General features: G+C 54.7%; 2 protein-coding genes across 3 annotated transcripts in view; one reads left to right on the plus strand and one right to left on the minus strand.

Moving 5' to 3' along the window:
- Positions 1-16,198, minus strand: part of LOC133360786 (charged multivesicular body protein 1B1) — a 406,386-nt gene that overhangs the window by 127,794 nt on the left and 262,394 nt on the right. The gene's annotated exons all lie outside the window — the stretch shown is intronic.
- WARS2 (tryptophanyl tRNA synthetase 2, mitochondrial) lies at positions 3,675-14,839 on the plus strand. Its single transcript, XM_061579613.1, has 8 exons — positions 3,675-3,984; positions 4,503-4,611; positions 5,437-5,588; positions 7,508-7,588; positions 7,713-7,798; positions 9,463-9,581; positions 12,402-12,857; positions 14,318-14,839. The coding sequence occupies exons 1-8, from the start codon at positions 3,880-3,882 to the stop codon at positions 14,581-14,583; spliced, it is 1,374 nt and encodes a 457-aa protein (XP_061435597.1). The 5' UTR covers positions 3,675-3,879; the 3' UTR covers positions 14,584-14,839.

Consider the following 16,198-nt stretch of genomic DNA (forward strand, 5'->3'; position numbering starts at 1 on the left):
ATATACAAACCTATAGCCCATATTTTCAACCTGTCCATCAAAGAAGCATCAGTTCCTCTAGAATGGAAACATTCCTATGTTCGTCCACTTCACAAAGGGGGCCCTAAAGATGATCCAAATAACTACCGACCTATCTCAATTTTGTCCCCGTTGATGAAAATTTTTGAAAAATTATTGACCTATCAAATTAGCAGTTTCCTGTCCACCAACAATCTATTACATCTAAAACAATCTGGGTTCCGAAAAAAATACAGCACCACATCTGCTGCATTAGACTCTCTGAATCACATTTACAGTAGCCTTGATAATAAGCAGTACTGCGCCTGTCTTTTTCTTGACTTGTCCAAAGCTTTTGATACAGTAGACCACAACATTCTGCTTAGTAAAATAAGTTGCCTCGGTTTTTCCGAAAACACAGTAAAATGGTTAAAAAATTACCTCTTTTCTCGCACCCAAACTGTATTCACAGATGGTTGGAGGTCAAACAGTGTTAAGATAACAAAAGGGGTTCCACAGGGTTCCATTCTCGGCCCCCTCTTGTTCTCTCTTTATGTAAATGACTTGGGCACTGAACTGGATTATTCCAGGGTAAATCTTTTTGCAGATGACACGGTACTAATTACTGCTGGCCGCTCTCCGGATGACGTGATTGCTAAGCTCCAGAGTGATTTCAACAAACTACAACATCAGCTAGTTGCTCTTAAACTAGTCCTAAATCCTGCCAAAACCAAGGTGCTATGCTTCTCACCAGGACTAAAGCGGGAAGTTATTTTTCCCCAATTACATACCTTAAATAATGATCAAATAGAGCAAGTCAAGATCTATAAGTATCTTGGGGTCATCCTGGATTCAAAACTGAATTTTGAAGATCACATTGATTATATTGGGAAAAAGACAAAAATTAAAATTGGTTTTCTATATCGACACAAGCACTGCTTCCCTCCTATGTTCCGTTTGGAATTGATTAAAGCTACCGTACTGCCTCTACTTGATTACTGTGACATTGTGTATAAATCAGCCCCAAGTACTGTACTGAAGAAGCTTGACTCAATGTATCACTCGGCCTTAAGATTTGCATTGAACTGCCCATATAGGACTCACCACTGTGATCTCTACATTGGGTCAAACTTAACATCTCTGAATGTTCGACGGCTTGTGCACCAGATCTTATTTATTCATGATGTACTTGCAAAAAAATCTGCAGATTACCTGCTGGATCTCGTCTCTGTTTCAAAGAACAAATTTGACCTAAGGTCTACACTCATTTACCAGCTTAATATTCCCTATTGCCGTACATATACTGGAGGAAGGGCCTTTGCTATTGATGCCCCCAGGGTCTGGAATGCTGTTGCAAATAAATTGAAACTTGAGTCACTACCTATGAGATCTTCACTCAAAACTGCTTTAGAGGAGTTGTACACCCCTAGCTGCCAGTGCTATTCAGTGACCTAAAATAAAATGTTTCGCTCCGGATGATCGCTACAAAGTATGACCTGTGTTTTGATTTAGTGTGCTGATCTTAAAGGTGCATTGAAAAATTACAATACTCCGATTGATGCTCCTGCTGTTGTGGAGTGACTCATGCAGCCAGCTATGGCTGCAGGGTTTTGGTAGTACATGTTGTTTATGCCATTTATTGTGAAAATTCCGTCAGTTCCTATGATTGCTTTTTCATTGCCTTCATGGCTTTATTTTGGTGATTTCGAAAAGTGTATTGGTTTAGCCATGTTTGTGTTGTTGTAGTACAGAGTTAGACTGATGGCCTTAATCTAAGTTGTCTTGTGGTTGTTGTTGTTGTTTGACTTGCATCCCACTGGGATTTTTGCACACAGCGTTGGTGTACGGTGTTTTTTCTGCAATATTTTTGCTGTCTTTTCTTGGATTTTCTGTTTGCACTTAGTCACATATTCACTTTAAGATGTTTTTTTGTTCATGTTTTTGTTTTTTGTTTGTTGCGGTTGCACCCGATTCAAGAGCTGAATGGCTCACAGGGCTATACCTAATAAATGAACTTGAACTTGAACTACAACACGTGACGCTTCCACACGCGCGGGTCACGTGACAAATGTGACGTCACAGATCACTTGCCGTGCAAAAAATCTCTGCATTATTGAGCTCCCCCCCCCCCAAAAAACACAAAAGTGTATTTTTATTAGTTTTGCATGGTGTACAGTCTGGAAAGTACCCACATGGCAAATTAAAAGTTTGTTGCATGTCGGGACGTACGATAAACATTTTGAACAAGCACACATAATCACCATCTTCTTGGTTCTTTCGGTAAAGTCACGTAGAAGGGAAGTAATAAAATAATAAAAATAAAACATAATAAAACAATTCTCACGACGTTTCGGCCACAACGCAAGCAGCCGTCCTCAGGTGAAAACCAGGTCCGTCGAGGCGACAGAGTCTGAATGAAACAGCACACGGGCTTGGAGCATATATATAAGCTGGGCGCATTGACAAAGGAATTTGCATATCAACAGGAATTTAGCATATTTATGGGAAATGCAGGAATGTAATTAGTACTGCATATGCATGTGCATTATGCAGGATTAACAGCATCAAAGGGAGCTGCAGCTGCTGCTGCAGCTCCCTTTGATGCAGCTCCCTTTGATGCTGTTAATCCTGCATAATGCACATGCATATGCAGTACTAATTACATTCCTGCATTTCCCATAAATATGCTAAATTCCTGTTGATATGCAAATTCCTTTGTCAATGCGCCCAGCTTATATATATGCTCCAAGCCCGTGTGCTGTTTCATTCAGACTCTGTCGCCTCGACGGACCTGGTTTTCACCTGAGGACGGCTGCTTGCGTTGTGGCCGAAACGTCGTGAGAATTGTTTTATTATGTTTTATTTTTATTATTTTATTACTTCCCTTCTACGTGACTTTACCGAAAGAACCAAGAAGATGAATCCCTGCAGTCACGAAAGCTTTAAATCGAAACATAATCACCACTTTGCCTTTTCTATGTATGGAGATGTGGAGATAGCCCTGTGAGCCACGCGGCTCTTGACTCGGGTGCAACCGCAACAAACAAAAGCACGAACAAAACACATCTGTAAGTGACCATGCACAACATAGCAATCCAGGAAAAAACAGCTAAATCTTCCAGCAAAAGCACCGCATTTCAACGCTGTGTGCAAAACTCCCAGTGGGATGCCCTCCCCCCTAAGTGCGTGACGTCATTTATGGACGGCCCCTTTACAGCAATTGATTCTCATGATTCGGAAGGGCGGGGGGCGTGGATCAGTTCAGTGGGGGGCGCGTGGTCACCGCGTGTAGGCGGGGCTAGTTTGAGTACGTCATCACGTCGACCGCGCGTTAGCGAGTGACGTCATCACGTCGACCGCGCGTTAGCGAGTGACGTCATCACGTCGACCGCGCGTTAGCGAGTGACGTCATCACGTCGACCGCGCGTCAGCGAGTGACGTCATCACGTCGACCGCGCGTTAGCGAGTGACGTCATCACGTCGACCGCGCGTTAGTGGGAGTGACGTCACCTTGATTAGCGAGTGACGTCATCGCGTCGATCGAGCCTGACCGGGGAGTGACGTCATCCCACCGTACAGCGTTCGCGAGAGTGACGTCATCGCGTATAGTAATGTGCGTCATCACGGCAATCGTGCGCGGGCACGAGTGACGTCATAACGTCGAATGTGCGCGAGCCGCAGTGACGTCACCGCTGTCATTGAGGAGTCTCATTCAAACTTGTGGAAAGTGGTTTTATTTTTGTTTATAAACTTCAACATTCCGTGTTTTTTTTGTTTATCGCGCAGATCTCTTGAGTTGTAATTACCGTCGGCAATGTTTCTCTTGCTCGTTTGAAGTAACAAACGGTCGTTATCGCCCCGACGTCTTCGTTGTGGTCCGAGATGTCGACTCGCCTCGTAGGCCGAGGCTTTTTTCGGTTTTCCTGGCGGCGCCGCGGGGCCGAGGGGACGAGGCGCGGTCAGGCGACCACCGGTAGCGCGGGAGAGGTGAGACCGCGTCCCGCTCGTGTCTCCCCCCCCCCTCTCGTGTCTCGCCCCCCCTCGCCCCCCCCGTGTCTCCCCCCCTTATTAAAAACGCGCTTTAATGAAATGTACCGCACTAGTAATGGAATAACTCCATGACTCCAGGAAGTGGCCCAGAAGCTTGCCATCACGTAAGGGGCCGTGGCCAATTACAGCCAACGTGAGTTGAGCGTGGACAATTAGACCCAAACCGAAACATAACATATAAGAAAAGAATGTTAAAAAATATATATTTTATGATAGAATATAATATTGTCATCAGTATGACATAAGTATACAAAGTTTGCAGTCGATACCACATTGGGAAGTGGGTTAAAATTGAGTTGCAAGATTTGAGGCTACGACAACAACAGACAGAGTGAGTTAAATGAAAGCTGCAGTAGTGACAGAGTTGTAGTTGAGAGATGAAGGAGATAACAACTCACCACCGCCGCTGCTGCTGCGTGTCTCTGTGTCTCCGTGTGTCTCCTCTTGCTGCGCAGCGCCGCGTCATCCTCTCGGGGGTGCAGCCCAGCGGGGTGCCTCACCTGGGGAATGTGTTTGGAGCCATGGGGACCTGGAGACAGCTGATGAGACACGGGGACACGCGCGGTGAGACACACAGAGTGAGACACACAGAATGAGACACGGGGTGAGACACACAGAGTGAGACACACAGAGTGAGACACGGGGTGAGACACACAGAGTGAGACACACAGAGTGAGACACGCGGGGGCACACGGGGTGAGACACGCAGAGTGAGACACAGGGGTGAGACACGGGGACACACGGGGTGAGACACACAGAGTGAGACACACCGGGTGAGACACGGGGACACACGGGGTGAGACACGGGGACACACGGGGTGAGACACGGGGACACACGGGGTGAGACACGGCGACACACGGGGTGAGATACACGCGGTGAGACACACAGGATGAGACACACGCGGTGAGACACACGCGGTGAGACACACAGAGTGAGACACACAGAGTGAGACACACAGGGTGAGACACGGTGTGAGACGCAGGGACACACATGGGGACATACAGGGTGGGACACGGGGATACACAGCATCTCTGTGTGAGTCTGCGGGTCTCTGTGTGAGTCTATAGGTCTCTGTGTGATTCTATGGGTATGTGTGAGTCTATGGGTCTCTGCGTGCATCTGTGGGTCTCACTGAGGCAATGCCTATAACTGTCTTCCCGTGTCTCCCCGGTGTCACCATGGCCCCCTGTGTGTCTCTGTGTCCCCCTGTGTATCCTTCCCCGTGTCTCTCTCTCCATGTCTCCATGTCTCTCTCTCTCCCCATGTATGACCAGTGTCCCCGTGTGTTTCCCTGTGTTCTTGTGTCTCCCCGTGTCTTCCCATGTCTCCCCGTGTCTCCCCGTGTCTCTCTGTATGTCCCCGTGTCCCCTGTGTGTCTCCGTGTCCCAGACTCGCTGTCGATGTTCTGTGTGGCCGACCTCCACGCGCTCACCGTGACCCCCGACCCCCGCTTGCTGTGGCGTCGCTGCCGCATCACGGCAGCCGCTCTGGTGGCCTGTGGGGTGGACCCAGCCCAGAGCGCCCTCTTCCTGCAGTCGCAGGTCACCTGGTCACCCGGTTACCCAGTTACCCAGCCAGTCACCCACTGACCCAGTCACCCAGCCAGTCACCCACTGACCCAGTCACCCAGCCAGTCACCCACTGACCCAGTCACCCAGCCAGTCACCCAGCCAGTCACCCAGTGACCCAGTCACCCAGCCAGTCACCCACTGACCCAGTCACCCAGCCAGTCACCCACTGACCCAGTCACCCAGCCAGTCACCCACTGACCCAGTCACCCAGCCAGTCACCCACTGACCCAGTCACCCAGCCAGTCACCCAGCCAGTCACCCAGTGACCCAGTCACCCAGCCAGTCACCCACTGACCCAGTCACCCAGCCAGTCACCCACTGACCCAGTCACCCAGCCAGTCACCCACTGACCCAGTCACCCAGCCAGTCACCCACTGACCCAGTCACCCACTGACCCAGTCACCCAGTGACCCAGTCACCCAGTCACCCAGCCAGTCACCCACTGACCCAGTCACCCAGCCAGTCACCCAGTTAGTCACCCACTGACCCAGTCACCCACTGACCCAGTCACCCAGTCACCCAGCCACCCAGTCACCCAGCCAGTCACTCACTGACCCAGTCACCCAGCCAGTCACTCACTGACCCAGTCACCCAGCCAGTCACCCAGGTAGTCACCCACTGACCCAGTCACCCAGCCAGTCACTCACTGACCCAGTCACCCTGTGACCCAGTCACCCAGTCACCCAGCCAGTCACCCACTGACCCAGTCACCCAGCCAGTCACCCATTGACTCAGTCACCCAGCCAGTCACCCACTGACCCAGTCACCCAGTGACCCAGTCACCCAGTCACCCAGCCAGTCACCCACTGACCCAGTCACCCAGCCAGTCACCCAGCCAGTCACCCAGTTAGTCACCCACTGACCCAGTCACCCACTGACCCAGTCACCCAGCCAGTCACTCACTGACCCAGTCACCTAGCCAGTCACTCACTGACCCAGTCACCCAGCCAGTCACCCAGTTAGTCACCCACTGACCCAGTCACCCAGCCAGTCACTCACTGACCCAGTCACCCAGCCAGTCACTCACTGACCCAGTCACCCAGCCAGTCACCCAGTTAGTCACCCACTGACCCAGTCACCCAGCCAGTCACTCACTGACCCAGTCACCCAGCCAGTCACCCAGTTAGTCACCCACTGACCCAGTCACCTAGCCAGTCACCCTGTGACCCAGTCATCCACTGACCCAGTCACCCAGTGACCCAGTCACCCAGCCAGTCACCCAATCACCCAGCCAGTCCACTGACCCAGTCACCCAGCCAGTCACCCAGCCAGTCACCCAGCCAGTCACCCACTGACCCAGTCACCCAGCCAGTCACCCAGTCAGTCACCCAAACAGTCACCCAGTCACCCAGCCAGTCACCCAGACAGTCACCCAGTCAGTCACCTAGTCAGTCACCCAGACAGTCACCCAGACAGTCACCCAGTCACCCACCGACCCAGTGACCCAGCCAGATAACGCAACCAGGATCTGTAGAGAGACTGCAGGAGGAGGAATCCGATGAGCTGTGAAGCTCTTTGTCAAGTCTGGCCACGAGGTGATCAGGTCCGCAATGGAAGGTTCTTCATCAACAGAACGATGATAATTATTCAGCTCGTTAGTGACCAATCGTGCCCAGAGATGGAGTTTTGGCTTAAATCCCTCCCCCTCTCCCTCCCCTTCTCCCTCACTCCCCGTGTCCCTGTGTCTCCATGTCTCCGTGTCTCCCTCTCCATGTCCCCCGTGTCTCCGTCCCTGTGTCTCTGTGTCTCCGTGTCTCCCTGTGTCCGTGTTCCCGTGTCTCCCTCCCCATGTCTCCATGTCTCCATGTCTCCTTCCCCGTGTCCCCGTGTCCCCCGTGTCCCCCGTGTCCCCGTGTCTCCCTTTCTCTGTGTCTCCGTGTCCCTGCTAGATCCCGGAGCACACGGAGTTGTCCTGGATCCTCGGCTGCCTCACAACCACAGCCAGACTCAGCCACCTGCACCAGTGGAAGGTGACGACACCTCGGGGTGACCCCTCAGGGTGACCCCTCAGTGACCCCTCAGTGACCCCTCAGGGTGACTCCTGGTGCCGCCGTGTGACGCGGTTGTTGTTGTTGTTGCCGGGACTACTTCCAGGAGAAGAGTCGGGGCCGGGCGGAGCTGGGCAGCCTGGGCCTCCTCACGTACCCCGTGCTGCAGGCGGCCGACATCCTCCTCTACAGGCAAAGAGTCCCGACGGAGAAAGAGGATCGGGATCGGTGTTTCGACTGTAGGAGGAGAAGGAGAAATCCGATTAGCTGTGGAGATCTTTGCCGCAGCTGTCCAGTGAAGGGGCATGGAGTCAGCAAATAACAACACGAAAAAAAAACAATGATAGGAGTCAAATAAAAATATAAAAAAACTTTTTTTTAAAACACGCTTTAATGAAATGTACCGTTCTAGTAATGGCAGAACTCCACGACTCCAGGAAGTGGCCCCGCAGCTTGCCACAGCGCAAGGGGCCGTGGTGATTTACAGCCAACGTGAGTTGAGCATGGACAATTAGACCCGTAAAAAAGATGGTTTAAAAATATATATATTTTTTTAATGATAGAATATAGTGTTGTCATCAGTATGCCACACCTATACCAAGTTTGCAGTCGATACCACATTGGGAAGACGGTTGAAATTGAGTTACAAGATTTGAGGCTACGACAACAGACCGAGTGAGTTAAATGAAAGCGTGTAATGATAATGGGATTCACCCTTTCTGGCAACTAAACAGGAGTTGTGTTAATATGTTCGAAAACACAAGATAGACACACACATCGTAAGGCATCAAGTCTGCGTCAGCCGTAGATTACCGGTGGGAAATAATACAAACAAACGTGCTCTGATAATGTAACTCTACAACAGGGATGCAAATTAGAGAAAAGGTTAGCAAGTCATTACAACTGGATATATAAATGAAGTATAGAAGTACGAATTGCATCGGTATATACATGCCCGCCGCTTAACACATCACTCGGAGACCCACAGACTCGCCACGCAGAGACTCACAGACTTATCACACAGAGACCCACAGACTCACCACGCAGAGACCCACAGACTCACTACACAGACACCGATAGACTCACCATACAGAGACCCACAGACTCACCGCAGAGACCCACAGACTCGCCACACAGAGACCCACAGACTCACCACACAGAGACCCACAGACTCACCACACAGAGACCCACAGACTCATCACACAGAGACCCACAGACTCACCACACAGAGACCCACAGACTCACCACACAGAGACCCACAGACTCGTCACATAGAGACCCACAGACTCACCACACAGAGACCCACAGACTCACCACACAGATACCCACAGACTCACCACACAGAGACTCACAGACTCACCACACAGAGACCCACAGACTCACCACACAGACCCACAGACTCACCACACAGAGACCCACAGACTCACCACACAGAGACCCATAGACTCACCACACAGAGACCCACAGACTCACCACACAGAGACCCACAGACTCATCACACAGAGACCCACAGACTCACCACACAGAGACCCACAGACTCGTCACACAGAGACTCACAGACTCACCACACAGAGACCCACAGACTCATCACGCAGAGAGACCCACAAACTCACCACACAGAGACCCACAGACTCATCACGCAGAGAGACCCACAGACTCACCACACAGAGACCCACAGACTCACCACACAGAGACTCACAGACTCATCACACAGAGACCCACAGACTCACCACACAGAGACCCACAGACTCACCACACAGAGACTCACAGACTCACCACACAGAGACCCACAGACTCATGACAGAGAGCCCCGTAGAGGCTGTGTCACCGCTGTTCTCCCCGCGTCTTCCCCACAGGGCCACACACGTCCCTGTGGGTGAGGACCAAGCCCAGCACCTTGAGTTGACACTCGACCTGGCCCGGGCGTTCAACCACCGCTACGGAAACTACTTCCCTCTGCCCCAAGCAGTGCTCAGTGAGAGATGCTGGGACACGGGGACACACGGACACTGGGACACGGAGACACGGGGACATGGGGACATGGAGACCCGGGGATATGGAGAAACGGAGACACGGGGATATGGACACACGTAGACACACGGAGACACGGGGACACGGGGCCACGGAGACACGGAGACACGGGGACACGGAGACACGGGGACAGGGAGACACGGAGACACGGGGTTACGGAGACACGGGGACACGGAGACACGGGGACACGGGGACACGGAGACACGGGGTTACAGAGACACGGAGACACGGAGACACGGGGACACGGGGACACAGAGACACGGAGACACGGGGTTACGGAGACACGAGGATCTGGGGGCACGGGGATATGGAGAAACAGGGGCACAGACACACGGGAACACGGAGACACGGAGACACGGGGATAAAGATATGGCTACACGAAGATACAGAGATACAGGGAAAGGGAGATATGGGAACTTGGAGACACGAGAGAGACATGGGGACATGGGTTAGCCTCCCATTGTGTCTGTACCAGATGGATATGCCTCTGGTAGAGCCATGGGTAGTTTGTTCAACTAAGGGGTCACAATGTCTGTTTCATGGTGCAGCAGGCAGAGACATCCCTGGGGTACCTCTAGGTACGCGTGAGATAGCTCCTGGCCATCATGAAGGTTCTCAATGATCGTGAGCAGAGTCAGGGACCGTGAAAGCACCAAGAACAACCCAGAGCCCAGGCCTACTGATGGTATCATAGGCCTTGACCAGGTCAATAAAGCAGAGATGTAGGTCCTGTGGAAATTCCCTACAGCTCTGCTGTAGCAGGCGGATAGAGGATATGGCGTCTGTGTAGGACCAACATTGCATCCCTCCACCGATGTTCATCTTTAACAGCCACCACCAGCACCACTCCTCCCCTCCTGTTGAAGGGGAGGCGAGCCCACAGCAGCCTGAGACTCACAGCTTCCCACACCTCACCGCCACGCTCCCACGCCCCCTTCATTATTGTGTTCAGAAGCAGACCCCCACTCCCAGTTGTTTGGCAGTTTTCTACCCCAAGTAGCGGACTGTCTACCCCTCATGAAGCCAGGACCAGTCCACCGGATCTCTTGAATATCACAGATCCTCCGTCCAGCTGCACGACAGAGGAGTGGCAGCCTCTCCCCCGAAGTTGCGTTCGAGAATTCCACGTGGCCCATCGCAGTGCCTTGTGGACGTTCTGGAGGAACCCCGGGAGCACACGGGTTCAATCTCCTGGCTCCGCCAAATGAGGTTTGGACAGGGGATGTCATGGACGCCTGTACCCCCGTGGTCTCCAGCACGCGCTTAGTTAGATACTAACGTGGTTTTGTGGTCAATTAATTGAAAGTGGAGGGACCAGCAGCCCCTCGCACTCTCCCAGGGGCCCCACGGCAGCTGCGGGTGCCATGAGGTGAAAGCCTTCCTCAAAAGAACTTGCTCAGTCACCACAGCGTTACCAACAGGCAACAACCACCATCACCACTACAGTCACCACCACCACCACCATCACAGCGTTACCGACAGACAACCACCATCACCACCACCACCACAGTCACCATCACCACCATCACCACCACAGCGTTACCGACAGACAACCACCATCACCACCACAGTCACCATCACCACCACCATCACAGCTTTACCGACAGACAACCACCATCACCACCACCACCACAGTCTCCATCACCACCATCACAGCGTTACCGACAGACAACCACCATCACCACCACCACCATCACCACCACAGCGTTACCGACAGACAATCACCATCACCACCACAGCGTTACCGACAGACAACCACCATCACCACCACCATCACCACCACAGCGTTACCGACAGACAACCACCATCACCACCACAGCGTTACCGACAGACAACCACCATCACCACCACCACAGTCACCACCACCACCATCACCACCACAGCGTTACCGACAGACAACCACCATCACCACCACCACAGTCACCACCACCACCATCACCACCACAGCGTTACCGACAGACAACCACCATCACCACAGTCACCACAGCGTTACCAACAGGCAACAATCGAGGAGGTGGGGGTTGTTTTTTCCAGACAACGACCAGAGACACATACACGTGTACATTCACACACATCTACAGAGATACTTAATTTGGAGCTTCTACAGAGATCCCCAATGTAGCATTAACAAACTGTCAGGGCAAGTGTTGGTAGTGACTACCTATGAAGCCGGCACAGCACACGGGTTGGGTGGCCAGCACCACGCCCGACCGCCTTTGTCTCCCCAGCGGCGATGTTTACTACACACTGCACCAGGTACTAATTAGAGGCTGAGTCGACCTAGGGGAGGCCCAGAACCGGTTCAAATAATCGTTACCGGTATAGGTGGCAGTGAGCGGGAATCGAACTCGGATGGCCGGGTTTGTAGCGCAGCGCTAACCGCTGCGCCACCACTCCCCTCTCCCCCATCCACCCCCACCCCTCTCCCCCATCCACCCCCACCCCTCTCCCCTCTCCCCCATCCACCCCCACCCCTCTCCCCTCTCCCCCATCCACCCCCACCCCTCTCCCCCATCCACTCCTCCCCTCTCCCCATCCACTCCTCCCCCTCTCCCCCATCCACCCCCACCCCTCTCCCCTCTCCCCCATCCACCCCCACCCCTCTCCCCATCCTCCCCTCCCCTCTCCCCCATCCACCCCTCTCCCCCATCCACCCCCACCCCTCTCCCCCATCCACCCCCACCCCTCTCCCCTCTCCCCCATCCACCCCCACCACTCCCCTCTCCCCCATCCACCCCCTCCCCTCTCTCCGTCTTCTCTTCAGGCGACTTCCCTCGAATCCGTTCCCTGCAGGACCCCTCGTCCAAAATGAGCAAATCGCAGCTCCCAACCTCCTCCACCACCTCCACCACCTCCACCACCTCCTCCTCGTCGCCGTCCCCAGTGGGGCGTCCTGGCCGCCGCGTCTCCCTGGGCTCCGTGCTGCTCTCCGACTCGGACGCGGCCGTGCGCCTCAAGCTGCGTCGCGCCGTCACCGACTCGCTGCCGGGCGTCTCCTACGAGCCGGCGACGCGCCCCGGCGTCTCCAACCTGCTGGCGCTGCACGCGGCCGCCCTGGGCCTGCGCCACCCCGAGCTGGTGCCGGGGGGCGGCGCCGCCGCCACGCCGCGGGGGTACAAGGAGGAGCTCGCCGAGGACCTGCTCCGCCTCGTGGTGAGGCCGCTCCGCTCGCGATTCCTCCGCCTCATGGCCGGGGAGAGCGTGCCCCCGCTGGACGGAGGTGAGCGGGTGGGTGGGCGGTGGGTAAGGGGATGGGTGAATGAGTGGGTGGGTTAAGGGATGGGGGGTTGACTGAGTGGGTGAGTAAGTGAGTGGGTGAGTGGGTGGATGGGTGGGTGGGTAAGGGGATGGGTGGGTGGGTGAATGAGTGGGTGGGTGAGTGAGTGGGTGAGTGGGTGGGTAAGGGGATGATGGGTGGGTGAGTGAGTGGGTGAGTGAGTGGGTGAGTGAGTGGGTGAGTGAGTGGGTGAGTGAGTGCGTGGGTGGGTGGGTAAGGGGATGATGGGTGGGTGAATGAGTGGGTAAATGAGTGGGTGAGTGAGTGGGTGAGTGAGTGCGTGGGTGGGTGGGTGGGTGAAAGGGTGGGTGAATGGGTGGGTGGGTGGGTGAGTGGGTGGGTGGGTGGGTGAGTGGGTGGGTGGGTGGGTGAGAGGGTGGGTGAGTGGGTGGGTGAGTGGGTGGGTGAGTGGGTGGGTGAGTGGGTGGGTGAGTGGGTGGGTGAGTGGGTGGGTGAGTGGGTGAGTGGGTGGGTGAGTGGGTGAGTGGGTGGGTGAGTGGGTGAGTGGGTGGGTGAGTGGGTGGGTGAGTGGGTGGGTGAGTGGGTGGGTGAGTGGGTGGGTGAGTGGGTCCATTCGTGAATGGGTGAGTTGCTGGCAGAGTGGGTGAGTGGCTGAGTTTAAGTGGGGGCGTGCAAGTGGCCAGGCGAGCGAGCGAGTGAGTGAGTAGGCAACTGGTGGTTGAGTGGGCCGACCGGTGAGCGAGTGGATTTGCTGGTGGGCACATGGGTGGGTGGGTGAGTGGGTGGGTGAGTGGGTGGGTGAGTGAGTGGGTGGGTGGGTGAGTGAGTGGGTGGGTGATCGGGTGGGTGGACGAGGGGGTGAGTCATCGGGCGTGTGGCGCAGTGGGTTCGGTGAATGCCGAGGGCACCGCATTATGAACCCGGCAAGCCGAGTTTGTTGTTTTCCCGGCGACGGGAAACGTCCATGGAGCATTACCCGCATTGAGCTGCCGCGCGGCAAAGTATGGTCAGTCAGAGGTGGGCAGGGGGAAGACTCAAAGAACTCGCCGTGGCCAGATCATCTGCCGTGGCCACAGATCTTGTACTTCACCTCGGCAGTTCAACGTGCCTGCGTGTCGCTCTGCAATCGCGGTGGCTAGGAGATGTTATCTCCCTCGCCTCGTGCACAGGGGGTCGTGGGTTTGATCCCGACTCTGACGATGCCTGCTGGTCGCGCCGATTCTTCTCCGGGTCCTCCGGTTTTTCCCTCCACATTTAGACTCGACGTGACGCGTCTTGGGTATATTTTTTCTGCTGCTGCTCGAATGTTGCGTGCGACAAGCCGCTTCGTGGAGCGACACAGCTCAGTGAAGCCTTTACCTGGTCAGTTTAGGCCACACACACACACACAGAGGAATAACCCCGTTCCACTTTGGACGGTCGGTCGTGGGACGTTCCTTAAGGCGGAGGCAGCGGTGGCGGTGGCTTGACCTGGATGGGCAGCGACGGCGCCAGCGACGGCGGCAAGGAGTTTGGGTCGTGTGAGGAGGGGGGGGAGGAGGAGGAGGAGGGGGAGATGGGTGAGGAGGAGGAGCGTGGAGACGTGGGAGGGGACCTCTCCCAGTGGGGCTTTCTGGGACGCGTCCTGGAGGAGGGTCGGGAGCGAGCGTCCCGCGTGGCCGTCCACAACCTCCGGGAGGTGAAGCGGCTCGTGGGGCTGCCACCGTGACGGAGCCCCACGGCGACTCCCCCCCCCCCACCGGCACTTTGTGTCGATCCTTCATTAGGCGGGGACGGGATCTGAATATCACTGGGGTCCCACTCATGCACTGACCCCACCCACTAATACACCTAATCACACACCCGCTCACCCATCCACTCACTCACTCACTCACCCACGCACTCACTCATCCACTCACTCACCCACTCACTCGCCCACCCACTCGCCCACCCACTCGCCCACCCACTCGCCCACCCACTCACTCGCCCACCCACTCACTCGCCCACCCACTCACTCGCCCACCCACTCACTCGCCCACCCACTCACTCATCCACCCACTCACTCATCCACCCACCCACTCACTCACCCACCCACTCACCCACTCACTCACCCACTCACCCACCCACTCACTGACTCATCAACCCACCCATCCACTCACCCACTCACTCACCCACCCACCGACTCACCCATCGACTCAGCCACCGACTCACCCACCCACTCACTCATCCACTCACTCATCCACTCACCCATCCACTCACTCACCCACTCACCCACGCACTCACTCATCCACTCACTCATGCACTCACTCACACACTCACTCATCCACTCACTCATCCACTCACCCACCCGCTCACCCACTCGCCCACCCACTCACCCACCCACTCACCCTCCCACTCACCCACACAAAGATCCCCCATGTCGCCATAACAGACTGTTGGGGCAAGTGCTGTTAGCGGCCATATCCACGGTTGTCATCGCGTCTTTACGTGACATCGTCTACCATTGCTGCCCAGGGCCGGGCGTTGACATTGCCGGGGCCCCAAGCCGCGTCAGACCCAAGAGGCCCCCATCGAGGACTGGCTGGACAAGGCGGTGGTCTCGAGTTGACGGCGCTCCACATTGACGATGGCCAAACGCCGCGTGCCTCCAAACACTTGAGCGGAGCTCGTCTGGTTTCCGACGCGTCTTGGGAGCTTTTGAGTGTTTTTGTGGATGATGTTTACCCATTAAAACCCTCGTGAAAGGAAAAGAACATCTTGCGAGTGACGTATCTGTTTTTACGCTCTATGGGAACCGCGGGGTGCGATCTACGAGCACGGGGTGGGTTTCCAGACACGTGTTGTGACGTCGTGATAACCGGGCAATGCCTGCATATTGTTGCCATAGCGGAATTAAAATAACCGTTCTATGGAGTCATCACCGATCGTGATGGTGTCTTGGGCTGAGAGAACCCCCCCCCCCCAAACCTGCAGGCCCAGTTCCTGGAAGTCGGAGATCGGATCACCGTTCTATCCCTTAATGATGGTGATCGGCGTGGTGGTGCAAGTAACTTTTAAAAATCCTTTATATTAAGTTCGCTTGCTTGCGTGCTTGCTTATGACCGTGCAAATCTTTCGGTCGTTTTTTAACCCACTTCCCGTGATCCAATCGAGCTGACATTTTCCACACAGACTCGTTGTGCGTGACAATTAATGTTCGTGAAATTTTTTTTCCAAAATTTTACACTGTTTAGGGAATTTTTTAAAATATTTAATTACCAATTGCTTAATGCTGGCAGACAATCATCTGACCCATAGGTGGCAGCCATCTCAAGCCAGAGGACGAGAGGACTCTAGCCGCCACG

The sequence above is a fragment of the Lethenteron reissneri genome, chromosome 69, assembly GCF_015708825.2.
Source record: "Lethenteron reissneri isolate LAM-NWPU_2019-01 chromosome 69, ASM1570882v1, whole genome shotgun sequence".
In the NCBI taxonomy this organism is placed as follows: Eukaryota; Metazoa; Chordata; class Hyperoartia; order Petromyzontiformes; family Petromyzontidae; genus Lethenteron; species Lethenteron reissneri.

Coding starts and splice junctions, on each gene's coding strand:
- WARS2 (XM_061579613.1), top strand. CDS start 3,880: ATGTCGACTCGCCTCGTAGGCCGAGGCTTTTTTCGGTTTTCCTGGCGG. Junction 4,612..5,436: donor GAGACACGGGGACACGCGCG/GTGAGACACACA, acceptor TCCGTGTCCCAG/ACTCGCTGTCGATGTTCTGT. Junction 5,589..7,507: donor CCCTCTTCCTGCAGTCGCAG/GTCACCTGGTCA, acceptor TGTCCCTGCTAG/ATCCCGGAGCACACGGAGTT.